At 40.9% G+C, this 19,693-nt stretch overlaps 1 protein-coding gene across 1 annotated transcript in view; it reads left to right on the top strand.

Annotated features, from left to right (window-relative positions):
• svopa (SV2 related protein a) overlaps positions 1-19,693 on the top strand; it is a 25,660-nt gene extending 5,967 nt beyond the window's left edge. Inside the window, exons 3-16 of the mRNA XM_061986368.1 lie at positions 60-145; positions 228-326; positions 4,335-4,406; positions 9,823-9,947; positions 10,028-10,091; positions 10,166-10,291; positions 10,355-10,483; positions 10,550-10,623; positions 10,695-10,771; positions 13,564-13,668; positions 13,794-13,905; positions 13,981-14,062; positions 15,499-15,588; positions 17,100-19,693. Of these exons, the coding sequence (XP_061842352.1) occupies positions 60-145; positions 228-326; positions 4,335-4,406; positions 9,823-9,947; positions 10,028-10,091; positions 10,166-10,291; positions 10,355-10,483; positions 10,550-10,623; positions 10,695-10,771; positions 13,564-13,668; positions 13,794-13,905; positions 13,981-14,062; positions 15,499-15,588; positions 17,100-17,312 (1,454 nt within the window). The 3' untranslated portion in view covers positions 17,313-19,693. The remainder of the gene's footprint in view (positions 1-59; positions 146-227; positions 327-4,334; positions 4,407-9,822; positions 9,948-10,027; positions 10,092-10,165; positions 10,292-10,354; positions 10,484-10,549; positions 10,624-10,694; positions 10,772-13,563; positions 13,669-13,793; positions 13,906-13,980; positions 14,063-15,498; positions 15,589-17,099) is intronic.

The raw sequence follows: 19,693 nt of genomic DNA, 5'->3' as shown, positions 1-19,693 counted from the left end.
TACTTATGAAGCAAACACACTCTTTGCAGCGTTCTAGCTATCTATCTGACTTCTTTCAGACACATTCATGGTGGAGGATGCTGTGGAGGCCATCGGCTTTGGGACCTTCCAGTGGAAACTCTCCATCCTCACTGGCCTGTCCTGGGTGAGGACTTCTGTCATTAACATTATTTCTACAATTTATGTATGCATGTTTTTGTCAGTGAACACGTGATTTTTGTGTTCAGATGGCAGATGCAATGGAGATGATGATCCTAAGCATCTTAGCCCCACAGCTGCATTGCGAGTGGAGACTACCAAGCATGGAGGTGGCACTGCTTACATCGGTAATGATGATCTCATGTTATTCTATTGGCTACTGTCTGTATCTAACAAGCCAATGAATTGACTTTTTCATTTCAAGAGTTTAATTAAGACTGAGAGTTTGGGTTTTTTATTAGCCTTATGGTGTAAAAATCACAATTAAGAAATTAAGAAAAAACATCAATACATTTTACTGCGTGAATAATATGGCGGTTCACTTTTTGAAGTGAATTACTGAACTAAATTAGTCATTTCAAATATTTTTTTAGATGTACCTGCATTTTGAGTGGACACTGAGAAGACTCATTTGTCTACACTTGAGGTCTTCAACAGGGGATCTGTGACCATTAGGGGGTTCTCAGAGGTACTGCAGGGGGGTCGTTAAAACTTTGGTTGATTAGACTTTAATATATACAGGTATATATGTCATACTTGCCAACCCTCCCGGATTTTCCGGGAGACTCCCGAAATTCAGCGCTTCTCCCGAAAACCTCCCGGGACAAATTTTCTCCCGAAAATCTCCCGAAATTCAGGCGGACCTGAGTGATGTGTCGACAGCCTGTTTTCACGTCTGCTTTCCCACAATATAAACAGCATGCCTGCCCAATCACGTTATAACTGTAGAATGATCGAGGGCGAGTTCTTGGTTTCTTATGTGGGTTTATTGTTAGGCAGTTTCATTAACGTCCTCCCAGCGCGGCAACAACACACAACAACAGCAGTCACGTTTTTGTCTACCGTAAAGCAGTTCGTCTGCCGTAAACAGCAATGTTGTGATACTCTTAAACAGGACAATACTGCCATCTACTGTACATGCATATGTGACATTAACATCTAGGGCTTTTAGAGAGCTGCGATGAGATGGCGACTTGTGAAAATGGATGGATGGGCTTTTAGAGAGTGCAGTGCACAACTGCGCACACAACAACGAGACGAACAAGAATGCATCATCAGAGAGGGTGTTCAGCATGGTTAGAAAAATAGTGACAGAGAATAGAACAAGGATGGACAATTCAACCCTTATCTCAACAATGAGTAGATGAGTGTTATGTGTGTGTATATGTGTAAATAAATGAACACTGAAATTCAAGTATTTATCTTATTTATATATATATATATATATATATATATATAAAATAAAATAAAAAAATATATATATATATAGCTAGAATTAACTGAAAGTCAAGTATTTCTTATATATATATATATATATATATATATATATATATATATATATATATATATATATATATATATATATATATATATATATATATATGAAATACTTGACTTGGTGAATTCTAGCTGTAAATATACTCCTCCCCTCTTAACCACGCCCCAACCCCGCCCCGACCACGGCCCCCACACCCCCACCTCCCGAAATCGGAGGTCTCAAGGTTGGCAAGTATGATATATGTATATATGTATAAATACAGTACAGGCCAAACGTTTGGACACATCTTCTCATTCAATAGGTTTTCTTTATTTTCATGACTATTTACATTGTAGATTGTCACTGAAGGCATCAAAACTATGAATGAACACATGTGGAGTTATGTACTTAACAAAACAAGGTGAAATAACTGAAAACATGTTTTATATTCTAGTTTCTTCAAAATAGCCACCCTTTGCTCTGATTACGGCTTTGCACACTCTTGGCATTCTCTCGATGAGCTTCAAGACGTAGTCACCTGAAATGGTTTTCACTTCACAGGTGTCATAGTTTTGATGCCTTTAGTGACAATCTACAATGTAAATAGTCATGAAAATAAAGAAAACGCATTGAAATGAGAAGGTGTGTCCAAATGTTTGGCCTGTACTGTATATACAGGTAAAAGCCAGTAAATTAGAATATTTTGAAAAACTTGATTTATTTCAGTAATTGCATTCAAAAGGTGTAACTTGTACATTATAGTTATTCATTGCACACAGACTGATGCATTCAAATGTTTATTTCATTTAATTTTGATGATTTGAAGTGGCAACAAATGAAAATCCAAAATTCCGTGTGTCACAAAATTAGAATATTACTTAAGGCTAATACAAAAAAGGGATTTTTAGAAATGTTGGCCAACTGAAAAGTATGAAAATGAAAAATATGAGCATGTACAATACTCAATACTTGGTTGGAGCTCCTTTTGCCTCAATTACTGCGTTAATGCGGCGTGGCATGGAGTCGATGAGTTTCTGGCACTGCTCAGGTGTTATGAGAGCCCAGGTTGCTCTGATAGTGGCCTTCAACTCTTCTGTGTTTTTGGGTCTGGCATTCTGCATCTTCCTTTTCACAATACCCCACAGATTTTCTATGGGGCTAAGGTCAGGGGAGTTGGCGGGCCAATTTAGAACAGAAATACCATGGTCCGTAAACCAGGCACGGGTAGATTTTGCGCTGTGTGCAGGCGCCAAGTCCTGTTGGAACTTGAAATCTCCATCTCCATAGAGCAGGTCAGCAGCAGGAAGCATGAAGTGCTCTAAAACTTGCTGGTAGACAGCTGCGTTGACCCTGGATCTCAGGAAACAGAGTGGACCGACACCAGCAGATGACATGGCACCCCAAACCATCACCCAACCATGCAAATTTTGCATTTCCTTTGGAAATCGAGGTCCCAGAGTCTGGAGGAAGACAGGAGAGGCACAGGATCCACGTTGCCTGAAGTCTAGTGTAAAGTTTCCACCATCAGTGATGGTTTGGGGTGCCATGTCATCTGCTGGTGTCGGTCCACTCTGTTTCCTGAGATCCAGGGTCAACGCAGCCGTCTACCAGCAAGTTTTAGAGCACTTCATGCTTCCTGCTGCTGACCTGCTCTATGGAGATGGAGATTTCAAGTTCCAACAGGACTTGGCGCCTGCACACAGCGCAAAATCTACCCGTGCCTGGTTTACGGACCATGGTATTTCTGTTCTAAATTGGCCCGCCAACTCCCCTGACCTTAGCCCCATAGAAAATCTGTGGGGTATTGTGAAAAGGAAGATGCAGAATGCCAGACCCAAAAACGCAAAAGAGTTGAAGGCCACTATCAGAGCAACCTGGGCTCTCATAACACCTGAGCAGTGCCAGAAACTCATCGACTCCATGCCACGCCGCATTAACGCAGTAATTGAGGCAAAAGGAGCTCCAACCAAGTATTGAGTATTGTACATGCTCATATTTTTCATTTTCATACTTTTCAGTTGGCCAATATTTCTAAAAATCCCTTTTTTGTATTAGCCTTAAGTAATATTCTAATTTTGTGACACACGGAATTTTGGATTTTCTTTTGTTGCCACTTCAAATCATCAAAATTAAATGAAATAAACATTTGAATGCATCAGTCTGTGTGCAATGAATAAATATAATGTACAAGTTACACCTTTTGAATGCAATTACTGAAATAAATCAAGTTTTTCAAAATATTCTAATTTACTGGCTTTTACCTGTGTATATATATATATATATATATATATATATATATATATATATATATATATATTATATATATACTCTCGGTGCAATTTTTCCACAAATGTAATTGTCTTTGTTAATATGAACATGAATAAATATATGTTCATGTCAACATTTAAAATAGCTAGCAACTAGCGCTCTAGTTGCCACCTAGCAGTTAGCGGCGCTAGTTGCCATCTAACGATTAGAAGCCTGAGCTGCCAGTTAGCTATTAGCAAGCTAGTGGCCAGCTAGCAATTAGCATGGTAGTTGCCAGCCAGCTATTAGCCACGCTATACTGTATTATTTGAACATCTTATTATTGCACAAAAACAAGGTACCGTACTTTTAGGACAGTTTTAATTTAAAACACAATTTTATAGAGGATATAAAAGTCGGGGTTCCCCACTCCGTCTCGCCATCAGTTTGGGGGTTCTTGGCTAGTAAAAAATTGAAGTCACCTGGTCTACACTCTTACAGGTGGCATCTTGCTTTTACCCCAAAGTGGTCTATTTGTTTACTATGTGTGTCTAATTACTTTTGCCCATGTACTTTAAGTGTAACACTTAGACATGTGCATATTCTGACAGTATTTTATACATTGACACAGGCGGTGTTCATTGGAATGATGATCAGCTCCTCCTTGTGGGGAAACATATCTGACAAGTACGGAAGAAAGACAGTAAGTATATATTTTTTAAATATAAGCTATTATGTTGATTGGATGTTTTTTGGCTTAGTGGTTTACATTTTTTGTGTGGAGTTTACATTTCTCCCACATTCCAAAGACATGCATGTTGGACCATTGATGGAATACTAAATTGTCCATAGGTGTTATTATTAAAGGCACCGACCTTCTGCTTGAGGTAGCTGAGGTCAAACATATTATGATAGTCAGGCACAGATAGACCCCAAGTGGTGCCCTTTTGCCCTGCATAAGAAAAAATGCCAATTTTGCTGGAGCCCAATTTTTTATTTCTTGTATTTAAAGGGGACCTATGATGAATTTTCCCTTTTCTGACTTATAAATATACTCGTAGTAAACACTGCCAAAGCATCAAATCATAAGGTTAATGCATTTTGTTGTCAGCTTGTACGTAGTTTTTGATGCCTTTTTTCGTGGGGTTTTGCAGTCTGGTTACTTTGTGACATCACAGCAAGGTGGTCATAGTCAGTCATAGTCAACTTCTCAGAAAGAGGGTGTAGAGCTCCCTCTCCTTAAGGGTATGAGGAAACACAAAAATGTAGGATTAAGTATTATTTTCATCTAATCTTGGAATGTGCATAATAACACCGATGTGAGACATGCAGTGTTATAAATGCTGCAAAAAGCAGCCTGTTTTATGCAGCCTGAATCGATTGGAGAGTGTGCATGTGAAGATGATGTTGTGACCAGGTGAATCTATATAATCTTTATTGAATGTTATATTTGGCCATTTGTGAAAAAAATGGTGGTGACATTTTCAATATATGTATTTAAAAAGTGTACATTTTCAAAATACAAATTATGATCCTTTTGAAGAGGCTGTAGCTTGGTTTTATTTGCAATCTAAAAACGCCTCCACAAACTAATGTCTTGCAGACAGACTCAAAAATGTTTATATTTACGGGGAAAATGCGGGATAATGAGTTTTCGTTTCCATCAAATGATTGTTGAATCAGTAAAAGAACATTTTAAAAAGTTATGTCATGACTCAACTGGGGTTCGATCTCATATTACATGAGTGTCATAAACACTCAGCTATCCATTCTATAGATAGTTTTACTAAATCAAGTTCAGTTAGTTTTATGTCATTTAAAATTGTAATTACTGAGAAGTAATGTGGGTGAGTCTGGTGAAGTATATCGCTGTATATCATTATCGTGATGCTGCTTATTCTTCAACTCTGTCAGAAAACAGTTAAAAATGTGTTGAGTACACATTTATTGTTCATTCAATGTGATTATTTAAGTTTGTACTGGCTAGAGGATGTCAGAGTTTGTAGGACGCGAACCCCAAGATGCAGAGAAGGCGGAAGGCGTCATACGGGAAAACATGATTTAATGTTTGAAATAAAGTAAAAACACAAACTAGGAACAGGCAAAATGGAAACAGGAACCAGAAAACAGAAAAACTGGAAATAGCAAACGGCTAACAGGATCTGGCTAACAGGAAAACAAGAAGCTAGGAGAAACCAACCGTAAATAGCTATAAGGAACAGCTTACCGCTATGACGACAGCGACAAGGACAGGTAGACACTACAATGACATCGGCAATGACAATCAGGTAGTGATGACAATGATCCAGCAGTGACTGGAGGGTAGGGCAGGTCTAAATAGCAGCTGGCTGATTGACACCAGGTGTGGCCAGGTGCCAATCAGCCACAGCTGAGGGGACACAGCACTCAGGGAGACAAGTAGGAAATAAAGACAAAATAAAAGTGCTGGACAGAAAACTAAGACAAACTCAGAGAAAAAACTAAAACACAGTCAAACTGTCAGGGACAAGCCTGACAGTAGCCCCCCTTCCTATAACGGATACCAGACGTTCTAGAACCCCCCCGCCCCAAAAAAGTCCAAAGTCACGGGAGGGTGGAGGGAGGACAAGGAGGTGGGCCACCAGGCTAAGTGTCCCCGCAACCAGCGGGGAAGAGTTAGGTGGCGACGGCGAGTTGAACGCCGCCGCAATTGGCGAGGCGGCTCGTCCGCTGGTGTGGGAGAACCCACCGGAGACGATGGTGGCGCCCTCTGCTGGCCCACCGGAGAAGATGGTGGCGCCCTCTGCTGGCCTACCGGGGAGGATGGCGGTGGCGCCCTCTGCTGGCCCACCGGGGAGGATGGCGGTGGCGCCCTCTGCTGGCCCACCGGGGAGGATGGCGGTGGCGGCGTCTGTTGGCTCACCGGAGAGGAGGATGGTGGCGCCCTCTGCTGCTGGCCCACCGGAGAAGAGGATGGTGGCGCCCTCTGCTGCTGGCCCACCGGAGAAGAGGATGGTGGCGCCCTCTGCTGCTGGCCCACCGGAGAAGAGGATGGTGGCGCCCTCTGCTGCTGGCCCACCGGAGAAGAGGATGGTGGCGCCCTCTGCTGCTGGCCCACCGGAGAAGAGGATGGTGGCGCCCTCTGCTGCTGGCCCACCGGAGAGGAGGATGGTGGCGCCGTCTGCTGCTGGCCCACCGGAGAGGAGGATGGTGGCGCCGTCTGCTGCTGGCCCACCGGAGAGGAGGATGGTGGCGCCGTCTGCTGCTGGCCCACCGGAGAGGAGGATGGTGGCGCCGTCTGCTGCTGGCCCACCGGAGAGGAGGATGGTGGCGCCGTCTGCTGCTGGCCCACCGGAGAGGAGGATGGTGGCGCCGTCTGCTGCTGGCCCACCGGACAGGATGGTGGTGCCGTCGGTTGTAGACCCACCGGACAGCATGGTGGTGCCGTCGGTTGTAGACCCACCGGACTGCATGGTGGTGCCGTCGGTTGTAGACGCACCGGACTGCATGGTGGCGTCTGCCGGCCCACCGGACTGCATGGTGGCGTCTGCCGGCCCACCGGACTGCATGGTGGCGTCTGCCGGCCCACCGGACTGCATGGTGGCGTCTGCCGGCCCACCGGACTGCATGGTGGCGTCTGCCGGCCCACCGGACTGCATGGTGGCGTCTGCCGGCCCACCGGACTGCATGGTGGCGTCTGCCGGCCCACCGGACTGCATGGTGGCGTCTGCCGGCCCACTGGACTGCATGGTGGCGTCTGCCGGCCCACCGGACTGCATGGTGGCGTCTGCCGGCCCACCGGACTGCATGGTGGCGTCTGCCGGCCCACCGGACTGCATGGTGGCGTCTGCCGGCCCACCGGACTGCATGGTGGCGTCTGCCGGCCCACCGGAGTGCATGGTGGCGCCGTAGGTTGCAGACCCACCGGAGATGATGGTGGCGTCTGCCGGCCCACCGGAAATGATGGTGTTGTCTTTTGCAGACCCACTGGGGCGAGAAGTAGCTGTGCCTCCCTAGCTGCACAGCCACTCATAGCCCCCCCCTCAAGGGACGGATCCCAGACATCACCAGATAGGCCCACAGACGACAGGGGTGGGTGGGAGAGGGCTTGGAATGAGGCCGAACTTTTCTTTAATTTATCCATTAATTCCAAAGCCTTGTTCATCCTCTCCGCCATGGACATGTCTGCGAGGTTCGAATTTGGCTGGATCATTATGTCAGAGTTTGTAGGACGCGAACCCCAAGATGCAGAGAAGGCGGAAGGCGTTATACGGGAAAACATGATTTAATGTTCGAAATAAAGTAAAAACACAAACTAGGAACAGGCAAAATGGAAACAGGAACCAGAAAACAGAAAAACTGGAAATAGCAAACGGCTAACAGGATCTGGCTAACAGGAAAACAAGAAGCTAGGAGAAACCAACCGTAAATAGCTATAAGGAACAGCTTACCGCTATGACGACAGCGACAAGGACAGGTAGACACTACAATGACATCGGCAATGACAATCAGGTAGTGATGACAATGATCCAGCAGCGACTGGAGGGTAGGGCAGGTCTAAATAGCAGCTGGCTGATTGACACCAGGTGTGGCCAGGTGCCAATCAGCCACAGCTGAGGGGACACAGCACTCAGGGAGACAAGTAGGAAATAAAGACAAAATAAAAGTGCTGGACAGAAAACTAAGACAAACTCAGAGAAAAAACTAAAACACAGTCAAACTGTCAGGGACAAGCCTGACAGAGGAGAAACCCTCAGGGCACCTCACAATTCGATTCCAATCCTTCGGTTGACGATTTGATTCAGAATCGATTCTCGATTCAACACAATTGCTGTGATATATTGTTGGGTATATCAATTATAGTAAAACCTTTTCAAAAGGTTACAAAATCTCCTCTTGACTGCTGACGTACAAAGTATAAGTGCAGTTTTGGACTAAATAGTTATTTTAAATTATTTTAATTTTATTTACAAAAATCACAGAATTGTAATCAATCTATACAAAAAAGTAGAGAAACCCCAAATCCAATAAAACAAAAATGATTCGGATATAAATTTACAAAGCTATTGAGAAGACATACAAATACAATACTAAAATAATTGCTATTAATAATAATACTATCAATAATAGTTGTTTGTTTTTAATCCAAAAATTGATTATTAAAAAAACTTTTTTTTATTATTTCAAAATCATGAATTGATTTAGAATCATAATTTTAAAAAATTGCAATTTGAATTGAAATTTATTTTTTTTGACCACCCCATAATTACAATACAAGATATGCTGTTAACAGTCATGTTGTGATACCTACTTCAAAGATAAACTCAATGGAAAAAAGCAGTAATGTATATACAGTAGCTATGGCTTATTGTAATAATTTACCACTTGATATCCGTCTAATAAAAGTTAAATCAGCCTTTAAACAAAGAGTGCAAAGGTATTTACTGGAATGCAAATGACCTCAGTTGAGGCAATAACATTAAACTAAATTAATTTGTATTATTTTGTACCAGTGTTGATTCTTCATGTCGCTTGATGTAATTGAACCGTTTTTTTAAACATATATTATGCATATATTGATAGTTATGGATTACAATGTGCTCTCATGTACAATCTTGTAGTCTCATTAAAACATTTTAAAATGTGTTTTTCAATGTTTTAAACAGTTTCGTAATATATAATGTTTTGTGTGGACCCCGATCAGACAAGCTGACTGCCTTGCCATCAGCCAATAAGGATCATTTTCAAATAAAATAAACAAATACTATTTAGGTTAAAAATATCCTTGTAATATTTTTATCATAATAATATCCCATCCATCCATTTTCTACTGCTTGTCCCTTTTGGGGTCACGGGGGGTGCTGGAGCCTATTTCAGCTGCATTACTAATAATATTTTTTGAATTAATAATTTCTGCAGTGGGTGTCAAAAATGTGTGTTCCTGATGTTAGTGACCTGCCATTTATCTTGATTGTTTAGTATGATACATTAGCAAGAGCCATGTTATTTAAAGAGTTCAGACTAATACATTGCACTCGATAAACACCATTTTCAAACCTTTCCAATATGCTAATTGGCATTGTAATTACACCTTTTTCTCCAAATATTTTTTTTCTTTCTTTCTGTTTTTTGACAAACAGGGTCTGACAATGAGTGTGTTGTGGACCATTTTCTACGGTCTGATGAGTGCTTTTGCACCCATCTATGGCTGGATCCTCGTCCTACGGGCCCTGGTGGGCTTTGGCATCGGTGGAGCTCCGCAGTCGTGAGTACCGCTCATCTACGCGATCATACTAATTCCAAATCAAACTACGCTAAACAGGTAATTGTCTCTGTATTCAATAGGGTGACATTGTATGCGGAATTCCTCCCCATGAAGTCCAGAGCAACGTGTATATTGTTAATTGAGGTTTGTACTGTCATCACCTGACGCTTACCTTGACCAGTACAGAACTCTCAAACTCTTATCACCTTGCCTTACAGATATTTTGGGCAGTGGGCACAGTGTTTGAAGTTCTTCTTGCCATCCTAGTGATGCCCTCTCTGGGCTGGCGATGGCTGCTCGCTCTCTCTACCATCCCCTTGTTAATCTTTTCCGTCCTATGTTTTGTGAGTACTTCAAGCTGAGTCATTATAACAACACTGTCAACTGATGAGTCTTTTTTCGCCCAGTGGCTACCCGAGAGTGCTCGATACGACGTGCTGACGGGGAATCACGATAAGGCTCTGGCTACTTTAAAGCGGATCGCCATGGAGAATGGAGTGCCCATGCCTTTGGGAAAACTTATTGCTGCAAAACAAGTAAATCCGTCTCTGATTAGCTGCCATTTATGTTACGACCTGTAAGTACTCTCTGTTTTGTACCAGGAGGAGCGTGGGAAGATCCGAGACTTGTTCTCATCGCACATTCGCTGGACTACAGTCCTGCTGTGGTTCATTTGGTAAATAGTGGGACTGATCATGTCATTTATTTATGGTTCTAACACTTTATAGACATGTTGTGTCTCCTTAGGTTCGCAAACGCCTTCTCGTACTACGGCCTGGTGTTGCTCACCACCGAGCTCTTTCAGGAGGGAGGTGCATGTGGAGGCAAGTTACTACTCCATGTTTATTTTGGCTTGTGGACAATTCCGAACATGGAATTTCAATTCCTATTAAGAATTGGAATACGATTGACTCCACCGTACAGCATGTTAGACCTAGACAAACTTTTTTGATCCGCAAGGGAAATTGTTCCACACAGTAGCTCAGTTACAAAGTTATAAAGGATAAGGATGGAAATGATAATGCACACAAGGGCACAAAATGAGGGCATAAAAAAAAAGGTATAAAGTAGATTAAAAATGTGCCATAGTAGCAATATAAAATATAACATATATGTAATAGTCACATATTATACAAACAGTATATAATATATACTGATATATTATTATATTATATTTTTATATAATATATACAATATAAAACAAATCACAATTACCATGTGTTGTGTATCAGAGAAGGGAAGGAGGCGACATCCAGGACAGGACTGCGGTTACTAGGTTTATTTGAAACCTTTGATGAATACGTGGCGTGTGTATGCTACTCAAAGTGAGTGAGTGCTGACTATGTGTAAAATTAATAATGTAAATGTTACCAAGGGTTGTTGTCTGTAAATGTTGATTGTATCTTTCGTCGTTATCCAAGGGGGCAAGGCGAAGAGGCAGTTCGTGGACAGGCAAGTGGTCGTGGGCAACAGCAGGGCAGCGTGGTCTGGGTCCGAGCAGGGAGGTCGTGGATCGTGGAGGGCAGTCAGGAATCCGGATGGGTGTCGAGTGACAAGGCACGATCACGGAGGACAGGGGAGTCACTGTGGAAAATACAAAAGGGCATGAACCAGGGGGAAACACGGAGAGATAGAGCAAAACAAGGACGAGGAAATCACTGGGAAAGGAATGCCAGACGTGATGCTTACTGGAAGGTTAGCGACGTTCTGGCAAAGGTTCCTCGGGTCCGCTGGTCTTTATGCTGCTCCCCCTCGTCAAGTCCAGGTGCGCTGATAATTAATTGTTTGCAGGCTTGTTGCTGTGTGGGCGTGTTGTGCTCAGCGCGAGCAGAGGCTTGTCTGAGTGTGCTGCCAGCAGAGGGGTTAAGAGAGGTGCCTGCAGCTGCAGAGGAAACGTGGGTTCGACTCCGCGTCATGACACCATGTACAATATTACAGAATATGTAACAGCTGCAGCAAAAAAAAAGGGCAGCATAAAATAGAGTAGATCCAGCAGAAAATAGACATTATAAACAACGAAAGGTAGGTAACATAGAAGTAATTATTATTATTCATTATCAATAGTGCTATTTCTATTGGTATTTGTATTGCTCCATTTGTATTGTAATGATGCTCATTGTCATATCTGTATTATTAATATTTATTTCACTAACTGCTTCTTTGCTATCACTTTTACTATCATATTTGTACATATCCTATTTGCTGATGTTGTTCAGTTGTTGTTGTTGTTGTCTCTTTGTCTTATGCCCCTCTTGTCCCCACAATTTCCCCCTCTGTCTTCCTTTTTTTCTCTTTCCATCCCCTCCTGCTCCGGCCCGGCTGCACCAACATAAATCCATTTAATATAGTCAAATACAAATAAGAGAGAAGTATCCCACACTTCTCTTTTGTAAAGTAAATCTGTACAGCCGATGTGGGAATCTACATCAACAATATGAAAAAATTAAAAACAAAATGTGTAAAACAGTCTTGTAGGAATATACAGTACTTTAAAGCATAATTCTATAATAAACTAAATCTGCCAATACTACTACCTTCAATTCAGATTGGAGTTGCCATTCTACTTCCAATTGTAATTTGAGAGACATTCTCAATGAATTTCGGGCTTTTGCACGAGCAGCCTCTGGATACACGCCATACCTCTTAATCAATTTAAATACAATTAAGGGTTGGGTTCGACCTCCAGTTACCCTCCACCCCCAACACACTTTAAATTCTTCATCTTACATCAACAATCCTTTGTGGGAACAGTTAGGGAAAGGCCAATTTCTGTTCCAACTTGACTGTGCCTGAGTTCATAACGCAATTCAAATGAACAGATACCTTTGTCTTTATATGTGCTGGTAATTGATTAAGTAATGAATAGGGATGTCCGATAATGGCTTTTTGCCGATATCCGATATTCCGAAATTGTCCAACTCTTTAATTACCGATACCGATATCAACCGATACCGATATCAGCCGATACTGATGTATACAGTCGTGGAATTAACACATTATTATGCCTAATTTGGACAACCAGGTATGGTGAAGATAAGGTCCTTTTTTAAAAATATTAATAAAATAAAATAAGATAAATAAATTAAAAACATTTTCTTGAATAAAAAAGAAAGTAAAACAATATAAAAACAGTTACATAGAAACTGGTAATTAATGAAAATGAGTAAAATTAATTGTTAAAGGTTAGTACTATTAGTGGACCAGCAGCACACACAATCATGTGTGCTTACGGACTGTATCCCTTGCAGACTGTATTGATATATATTGATATATAATGTAGGAACCAGAATATTAATACCAGAAAGAAACAACCCTTTTGTGTGAATGAGTGTAAATGGGGGAGGGAGTTTTTTTGGGTTGGTGCACTAATTGTAAGTGTATCTTGTGTTTTTATGTTGATTTAATAAAAAATAAAATAAAATAAAAAAAAAACCATACCGATAATAAAAAAACCAGATACTGATAATTTCCGATATTACATTTTAAAGCATTTATCGGCCGATAATATCGGCAGGCCGATATTATCGGACATCTCTAAATATGAGAGTAATGAGTATGAGGATACAGGGAGTACAGCTATTATTTTACAGCTGTAGTGTTTTATATTTCTCTCTAGTGTCCAAAGGTAATAAGATGGAGCTGCGGTGCAGCTTGGAGTGCAAATATCTGAACAGTGACGACTACAAAGACCTGTTATGGACAACCTTATCGGAATTCCCAGGTGATAAATTGGAATACTGCATTTTTTTGCTTTGACTACATCATAGATAGAAAGGCAGTAAATATGGCCTATTATTTTTCAACTGTAACATATTATGTTAAATATTTTATGGTTGTGTTCCACAGGATTATTGGTGACTTTGTGGGCGATCGATCGCTTAGGAAGAAGGAAGACCATGGCCCTGTGTTTCCTGGTCTTTTCTCTATGCATCATTCCTCTCTATGGTTGTGTGGGGAGGTAAAACGCTACAAATGATTTAAAATGAAATTGTGTCAGTCATACAGTATGGCCGCTCTTCCTATTTTCTTCAAGAACTTCCATGACGGTGCTGATATTCATCGCCAGAGCTTTCATCGCTGGAGGTTTCCAAGCTGCCTATGTGTACACCCCAGAGGTTCCTTACAGTGTTTACCTTCTCACCATAGGAATAAACCAGGGGTGCCCACACTTTTTCTGCAGGCGAGCTACTTTTCAATTGACCAAGTTGAGGGGATCTACCTTATGCATATATATAATTTATAGAGATGTCCGAAAATATCGGCCTACCGATATTATCGGCCAATAAATGCGTTAAAATGTAATATCAGAAATTATCGGTATCGTTTTTTTTTTTATTATCGGTATCGGTTTTTTATTTTAATTTTTTTTAATTAAATCAACATAAAAAACACAAGATACACTTACAATTAGTGCACCAACTCAAAAAACCTCCCTCCCCTATTTACACTCATTCACACAAAAGGGTTGTTTCTTTCTGGTATTAATATTCTGGTTCCTAAATTATATATCACTATATATCAATACAGTCTGCAAGGGATACAGTCCGTAAGCATACATGATTGTGCGTGGTGCTGGTCCACTAATAGTACTAACCTTTAACAGTTAATTTTACTCATTTTCATTAATTACAAGAAAATGTTTTTAATTTATTTATCTTTTTTTTTTTTTTTTTTTTTTAAAGTACCTTATCTTCACCATACCTGGTTTTCCAAATTAGGCATAATAATGTGTTAAATCCACGACTGCATATATCGGTTGATATCGGTATCGGTTGATATCGGTATCGGTAATTAAAGAGTTAGACAATATCGGATATCGGCAAAAAGCCATTATCGGACATCCCTAATAATTTATATTTATCTATTTATGAAATATATGTTTTTGTTAACAAGTTAAAGGTGTTTAATGATAATACAAGCATGTTTAATACATTTAGATTCCTTTCTTTCATGAAGACAAGAATATGAGTTGGTGTATTACCTGATTCTGATGACTTGCATTGATTGGAATCAGACAGTAGTGCTGATAACGTCCGCATTTTCAAATGGAGGAGAAAAAAAGTCCTCCTTTCTGTCCAATACCACATGAAAGTGGTTGGTTTTTGGCATCTTATTTGTCCAGCTTCCATATTCGTTTTTATACACTTTACTTTGTAATTTGCTAGCTTGTGCACGCCAGCTTTATGATACTCTTATTTTGTTAGCACAAGGAAGGATGAAGCAGCGCTTTTATTGTGAAGACAGGAACTGTGCAGTCTGTCTTTAGAGTTTTGAGAGTCTGTTGAAATAAAAAGTGTTTCTCGCCTTCCTGTCGGTCATTTTTTCTTAATAATGAGCTCGTCGAACGTCCTCACACAAGACCCTCGCGTGCCGCGAATTTCAATCAAGTGAGGAAAGTGACGTCTCGGTGAAGATTGTTGATCGCTAATTTTTAGGTCTATTGTTTTAATGCCTGGCTGGCGATCGACAGACACCCCCACCGCGATCAACGTAATGGGCACCCCTGGAATAGACTAATCCAACCCAAAGCAATAATTCTGATACTCTACAGGTGTATCCAACTGCAACCCGGGCTTTAGGATTGGGGACGAGCAGTGGAATGGCCAGAGTTGGTGCCTTCATCACACCTTTTGTTGCCCAGGTAACAACTGTCAAATGTTAACAAGGTGATACACAAAATGAGCATTTTTCCACCTTTGCTAATGTTGTATTTTGATGGTCGTGTGATGGGTGATGAGCCAAGGAGACGGCAATGTGGAATCGTCAAACAAAAAGCTTTATTTGTTTCAGCAAGCCTCAGACAGGAACTGCAGTTTCCCGGGGAAGGAATGGGCCGAATCTCTTCGGATGTCCTCTCGGACAACTATCCTTAAATACCATTTACCTAAAGACCCCCACTCTTTGTAACTCTAGCCTTGGGGCCGGGAAGTTTGGACAATACTCAAGTTTGTTTGTATAAATGCAGACAACACCTGGGCGTTGTCACTTTGCTCAATGGAGTCGGTTGACCTTCAAGCACTGACCTCTACTCCTACCGAGGGGCTCTTACCAAATGTCGTTATTGTGTTTGCACTTCCTCCTAAAATCCAACTGCCGCTGTCTTTTAAATTCCCCAATGTCCTTGTGCTGGACATGTGCACTGTTGACCTTAGTAGAATAATCCTAAATAAATCCTCTAAAGCTGGGGTCACCAACCTTTTTGAAACCAAGAGCTACTTCTTGGGTACTGATTAATGCGAAGGGCTACCAGTTTCCATCCATCAATTTTCTACCGCTTATTCCCTTTGGGGTCTCGGGGGGTGCTGGAGCCTATCTCAGCTACAATTGGGCGGAAGGCGGGGTACACCCTGGAAGAGTCGCCACCTCATCGCAGGGGCTACCAGTTTGATACACACTTAAATAAATTGCCAGAAATAGCCAATTTGCTCAATTTACCTTTAACTCTATGTTATTATTAATAATTAATTATATTTATATTTGTGGAAACACTGATCATCTTAATGATTTCTCACAATAAATATATATACAAACAGATAAATATCAATATGCAAGACTTTATTTTTATATTTTCTCTAAGTGCACATTTTTCAAATTGAACATTTTCAAATGATCACTTCTAAGACAGTCTTGTGAAATCACAATATCCCATTTTAACTAGCTAGCCACTCACATTTTTTAACAAATCATGAATTACTTTGCACCATGTTTGTACAAATAATAACTCATGTAAAATACAAAAGTCAACTCTCAAATTTTTAAATAAATCATGTCACACTTTGAACTGGACACCAAATCTGTTATCTGTTTCTTTGTCAGTTAGTGAAGACCAAGTCTTTAAAATATTTTCTTGGATTTTCAAATTCTATTTGAGTTCTGTCTCTCTTAGAATTAAAAATGTCGAGCAAAGCGATTAAATAGTAAATAAATACAATTTAAAAAATAGAGGCAGCTCACTGGTAAGTGCTGCTATTTGAGCTATTTTTAGAACAGGCCAGCGGGCTACTCATCTGGTCCTTACGGGCTACCTGGTGCCCGCGGGCACCGCGTTGGTGACCCCTGCTCTAAAGGATTCTGTGACCAAATACAAATACATGCTACTTCCAATCATATAAGAACATTGCACATGATATAATTCATTTCACTATCGCGCAGGTGTTGTTGGAGTCTTCAGTGTATTTGGCGCTCTCGGTGTACTGCTGCTGCTGCCTGCTCGCCGCCATCGCCTCCTGTGCGCTGCCGATTGAGACGACGGGCCGAGGCCTGCAGGAGTCCAGCCACCGCCAGTGGGGGCAGGAGATGACGGGCCGGGCCTCCTCCCACAGCTCAGGGCAAATCCCTCACTCGAGCTCTTGCTCCCAGGACTGAGTGATAATGACATTATTGAAATGAGGGACAAAAGGTCTCGACCCGCGTCGTCAATCCTCGTTCTCTGCGGTTAAGGGCACTAAAGTGGCTTCAGAGACGGCACAATTGTGTCATGTCACAACCCCAAGTAGTCTTCAACCACCACTGCTGTCACCATTTCACCATTGTGTACCAACAACGGGAGGGCCGGATGTGGGATTGAGCCACAAACGGTGGAGGACTTTCTTGAATAAATGATACTGACTGTAGCTGGAGCGTAATGAAGAAACGTGCTTTGCGAGGCACAGAAGGAAACAGAAGTTGTACCGTAGCGTCCGGCAAATGAGAAAGCCTTACAAATAGCTCTAATATATTATTTACCATCTTTGACATGTGTGTTGTCTGCTGTGTTTTGAAAAATGAACACATTCTACGATAGGGAATTCAAGTACCGTATTTTTGGGACCAAAAGGCGCACCGAACTATAAGGCACAGTGTTGATGAACGAGTCTATTTTAGACTTAGACTTAGACTTCCTTTTTATTGTCATTCAAATTTGAACTTTACAGTACAGATAAGAACGAAATTTCGTTGCATTAGCTCATGGTAGTGCAGGATAAAAAAGCAATAAGGTGCATATATAAATTTTCACACACAAGGCGCATTAAATGGGTCATATTATGATTTATTATCAGAACGCTTCGGAGTGCAAGTAAGGAAAGGTGGAAAAAACATCTCAACCGCACCAGTATCTAGTAGTGTGACCCAGGGGCACACTACTGATGATGCGTCCAATTGTAAAGCACCCATCCACCATTCCACTCTCAAGTATGTGCCAGCACAAAGGAATTTTACAACGTATCCTGTGTTTTGTAAACGTCTGACTAGGATAGCCGTAATGCTCTGCGTTCCATCATTCGGTGGGGCTTCGTATCTTACCAAAGTCGTACTAAAACATTTTGACAGATTTTTAGACGCCGTGTGTATTGTTCTCCATTCTCAATGAAACTTCCAAGTTTTGGTGTTGCTTGCTTACCGGTATTTGCTAGAGTCATTTATTGAACAGGCCACACGTATCTCCTATGTGTGACTGCCATCTACTGGTCACACTTATCATTACACCATATACCAAATAACATTGCTTTGAAGTCGGTAAGCACAACCTGAATGTATGAACACTGTTGATTTTTGAGAAAATGAAAGGATTTTAAGTGCGCCTAATAGTCCAAAAAATACGGTAATAAGAGATCTATGTGTGTGTATATTTTTTTTAATAACAACAGCTAAAGCAAAAAATTTTCCTGATTGAAAATAATTACCTGATTACTTAAAACTAGGGATGTTCCGATCAGGGTTTTATGCTGCCGATTCGTATACCGATCATCCACGACTGAGATCGACTGATACCAATACCGATCACATGTATTAATTGTACATTTTTCAATATATTTACGATGACATTGGCGAGTGCTATTGACAGTCTAAAAATATCAACACAATATTTAAACTAGTTCCCTATTCGCTTATACAGTCGTCCCTCGTTTCAAATATTGCGGCTTCACCACAAAGCATGTTTTTTTTTAAGCATATTCTACAACATCGACCAAAATTAAACCTTTTCAAGAATACAAATGACTAAATGAACTAAAAATGTCAATAATACAATAGGATTGGCCACTGGATGAGACCAAACCAATCAGAAAGTGTTGATCAGTATTGTGGCCACTGATTGATTTAGCCTCAGGCAGTGTGACTATTTTGCAATAAGATAGCATAAAGGTGACTAAAGGGTGGTATTTCATGTCTAGAGGGCTCTCTAATTGTTGACATGTTTTTATTTAGGAGGTAGTTAACATTTTTTAATGCCCTAGCAATGAAAATATTATATTTATAATTAATGATTCCTACTTTGCGGAAATGTCATTTATCGTGGTCATGTCTGGAACCAATTAACAGCGATAAATGAAGGATTACTGTATTTTGTATAACTGTTGTAGCAAAACAAAGTCAATATCACACAATAACTAAACAACAGCAAAAACGACTTTATGGTTACCAGCAAATCCTTTGGTTTTTGCCCTCAAAGTCTTCCTGTGTCCGGGGAATTATTCCCGAAGTTCATTAACAAAAACAACAACAACAAAATATTTTGAGAAAATAAAAATATCAAACTTATCATTTTTAGTAATACTCATATGCTGATATTACACTTGTTATTGATGTAATGATACTTGATAATCCTACTTAAAATACTACAAAATGTTTATTTGCTGATTATAGTCAGCTTAAGTGATCAGCTCCACACTGTCAGCTAGGGAACTAAAAATAAAAATAAATACATTGTCAGCCAGAGGGGATCGGTATTAAAAGGCAATGATCGGCAATGGCGATCACATAATTTT

The sequence above is a fragment of the Nerophis lumbriciformis genome, linkage group LG12, assembly GCF_033978685.3.
Source record: "Nerophis lumbriciformis linkage group LG12, RoL_Nlum_v2.1, whole genome shotgun sequence".
Taxonomy (NCBI): domain Eukaryota; kingdom Metazoa; phylum Chordata; class Actinopteri; order Syngnathiformes; family Syngnathidae; genus Nerophis; species Nerophis lumbriciformis.
This window is presented reverse-complemented; position numbering and strand designations above follow the sequence as displayed.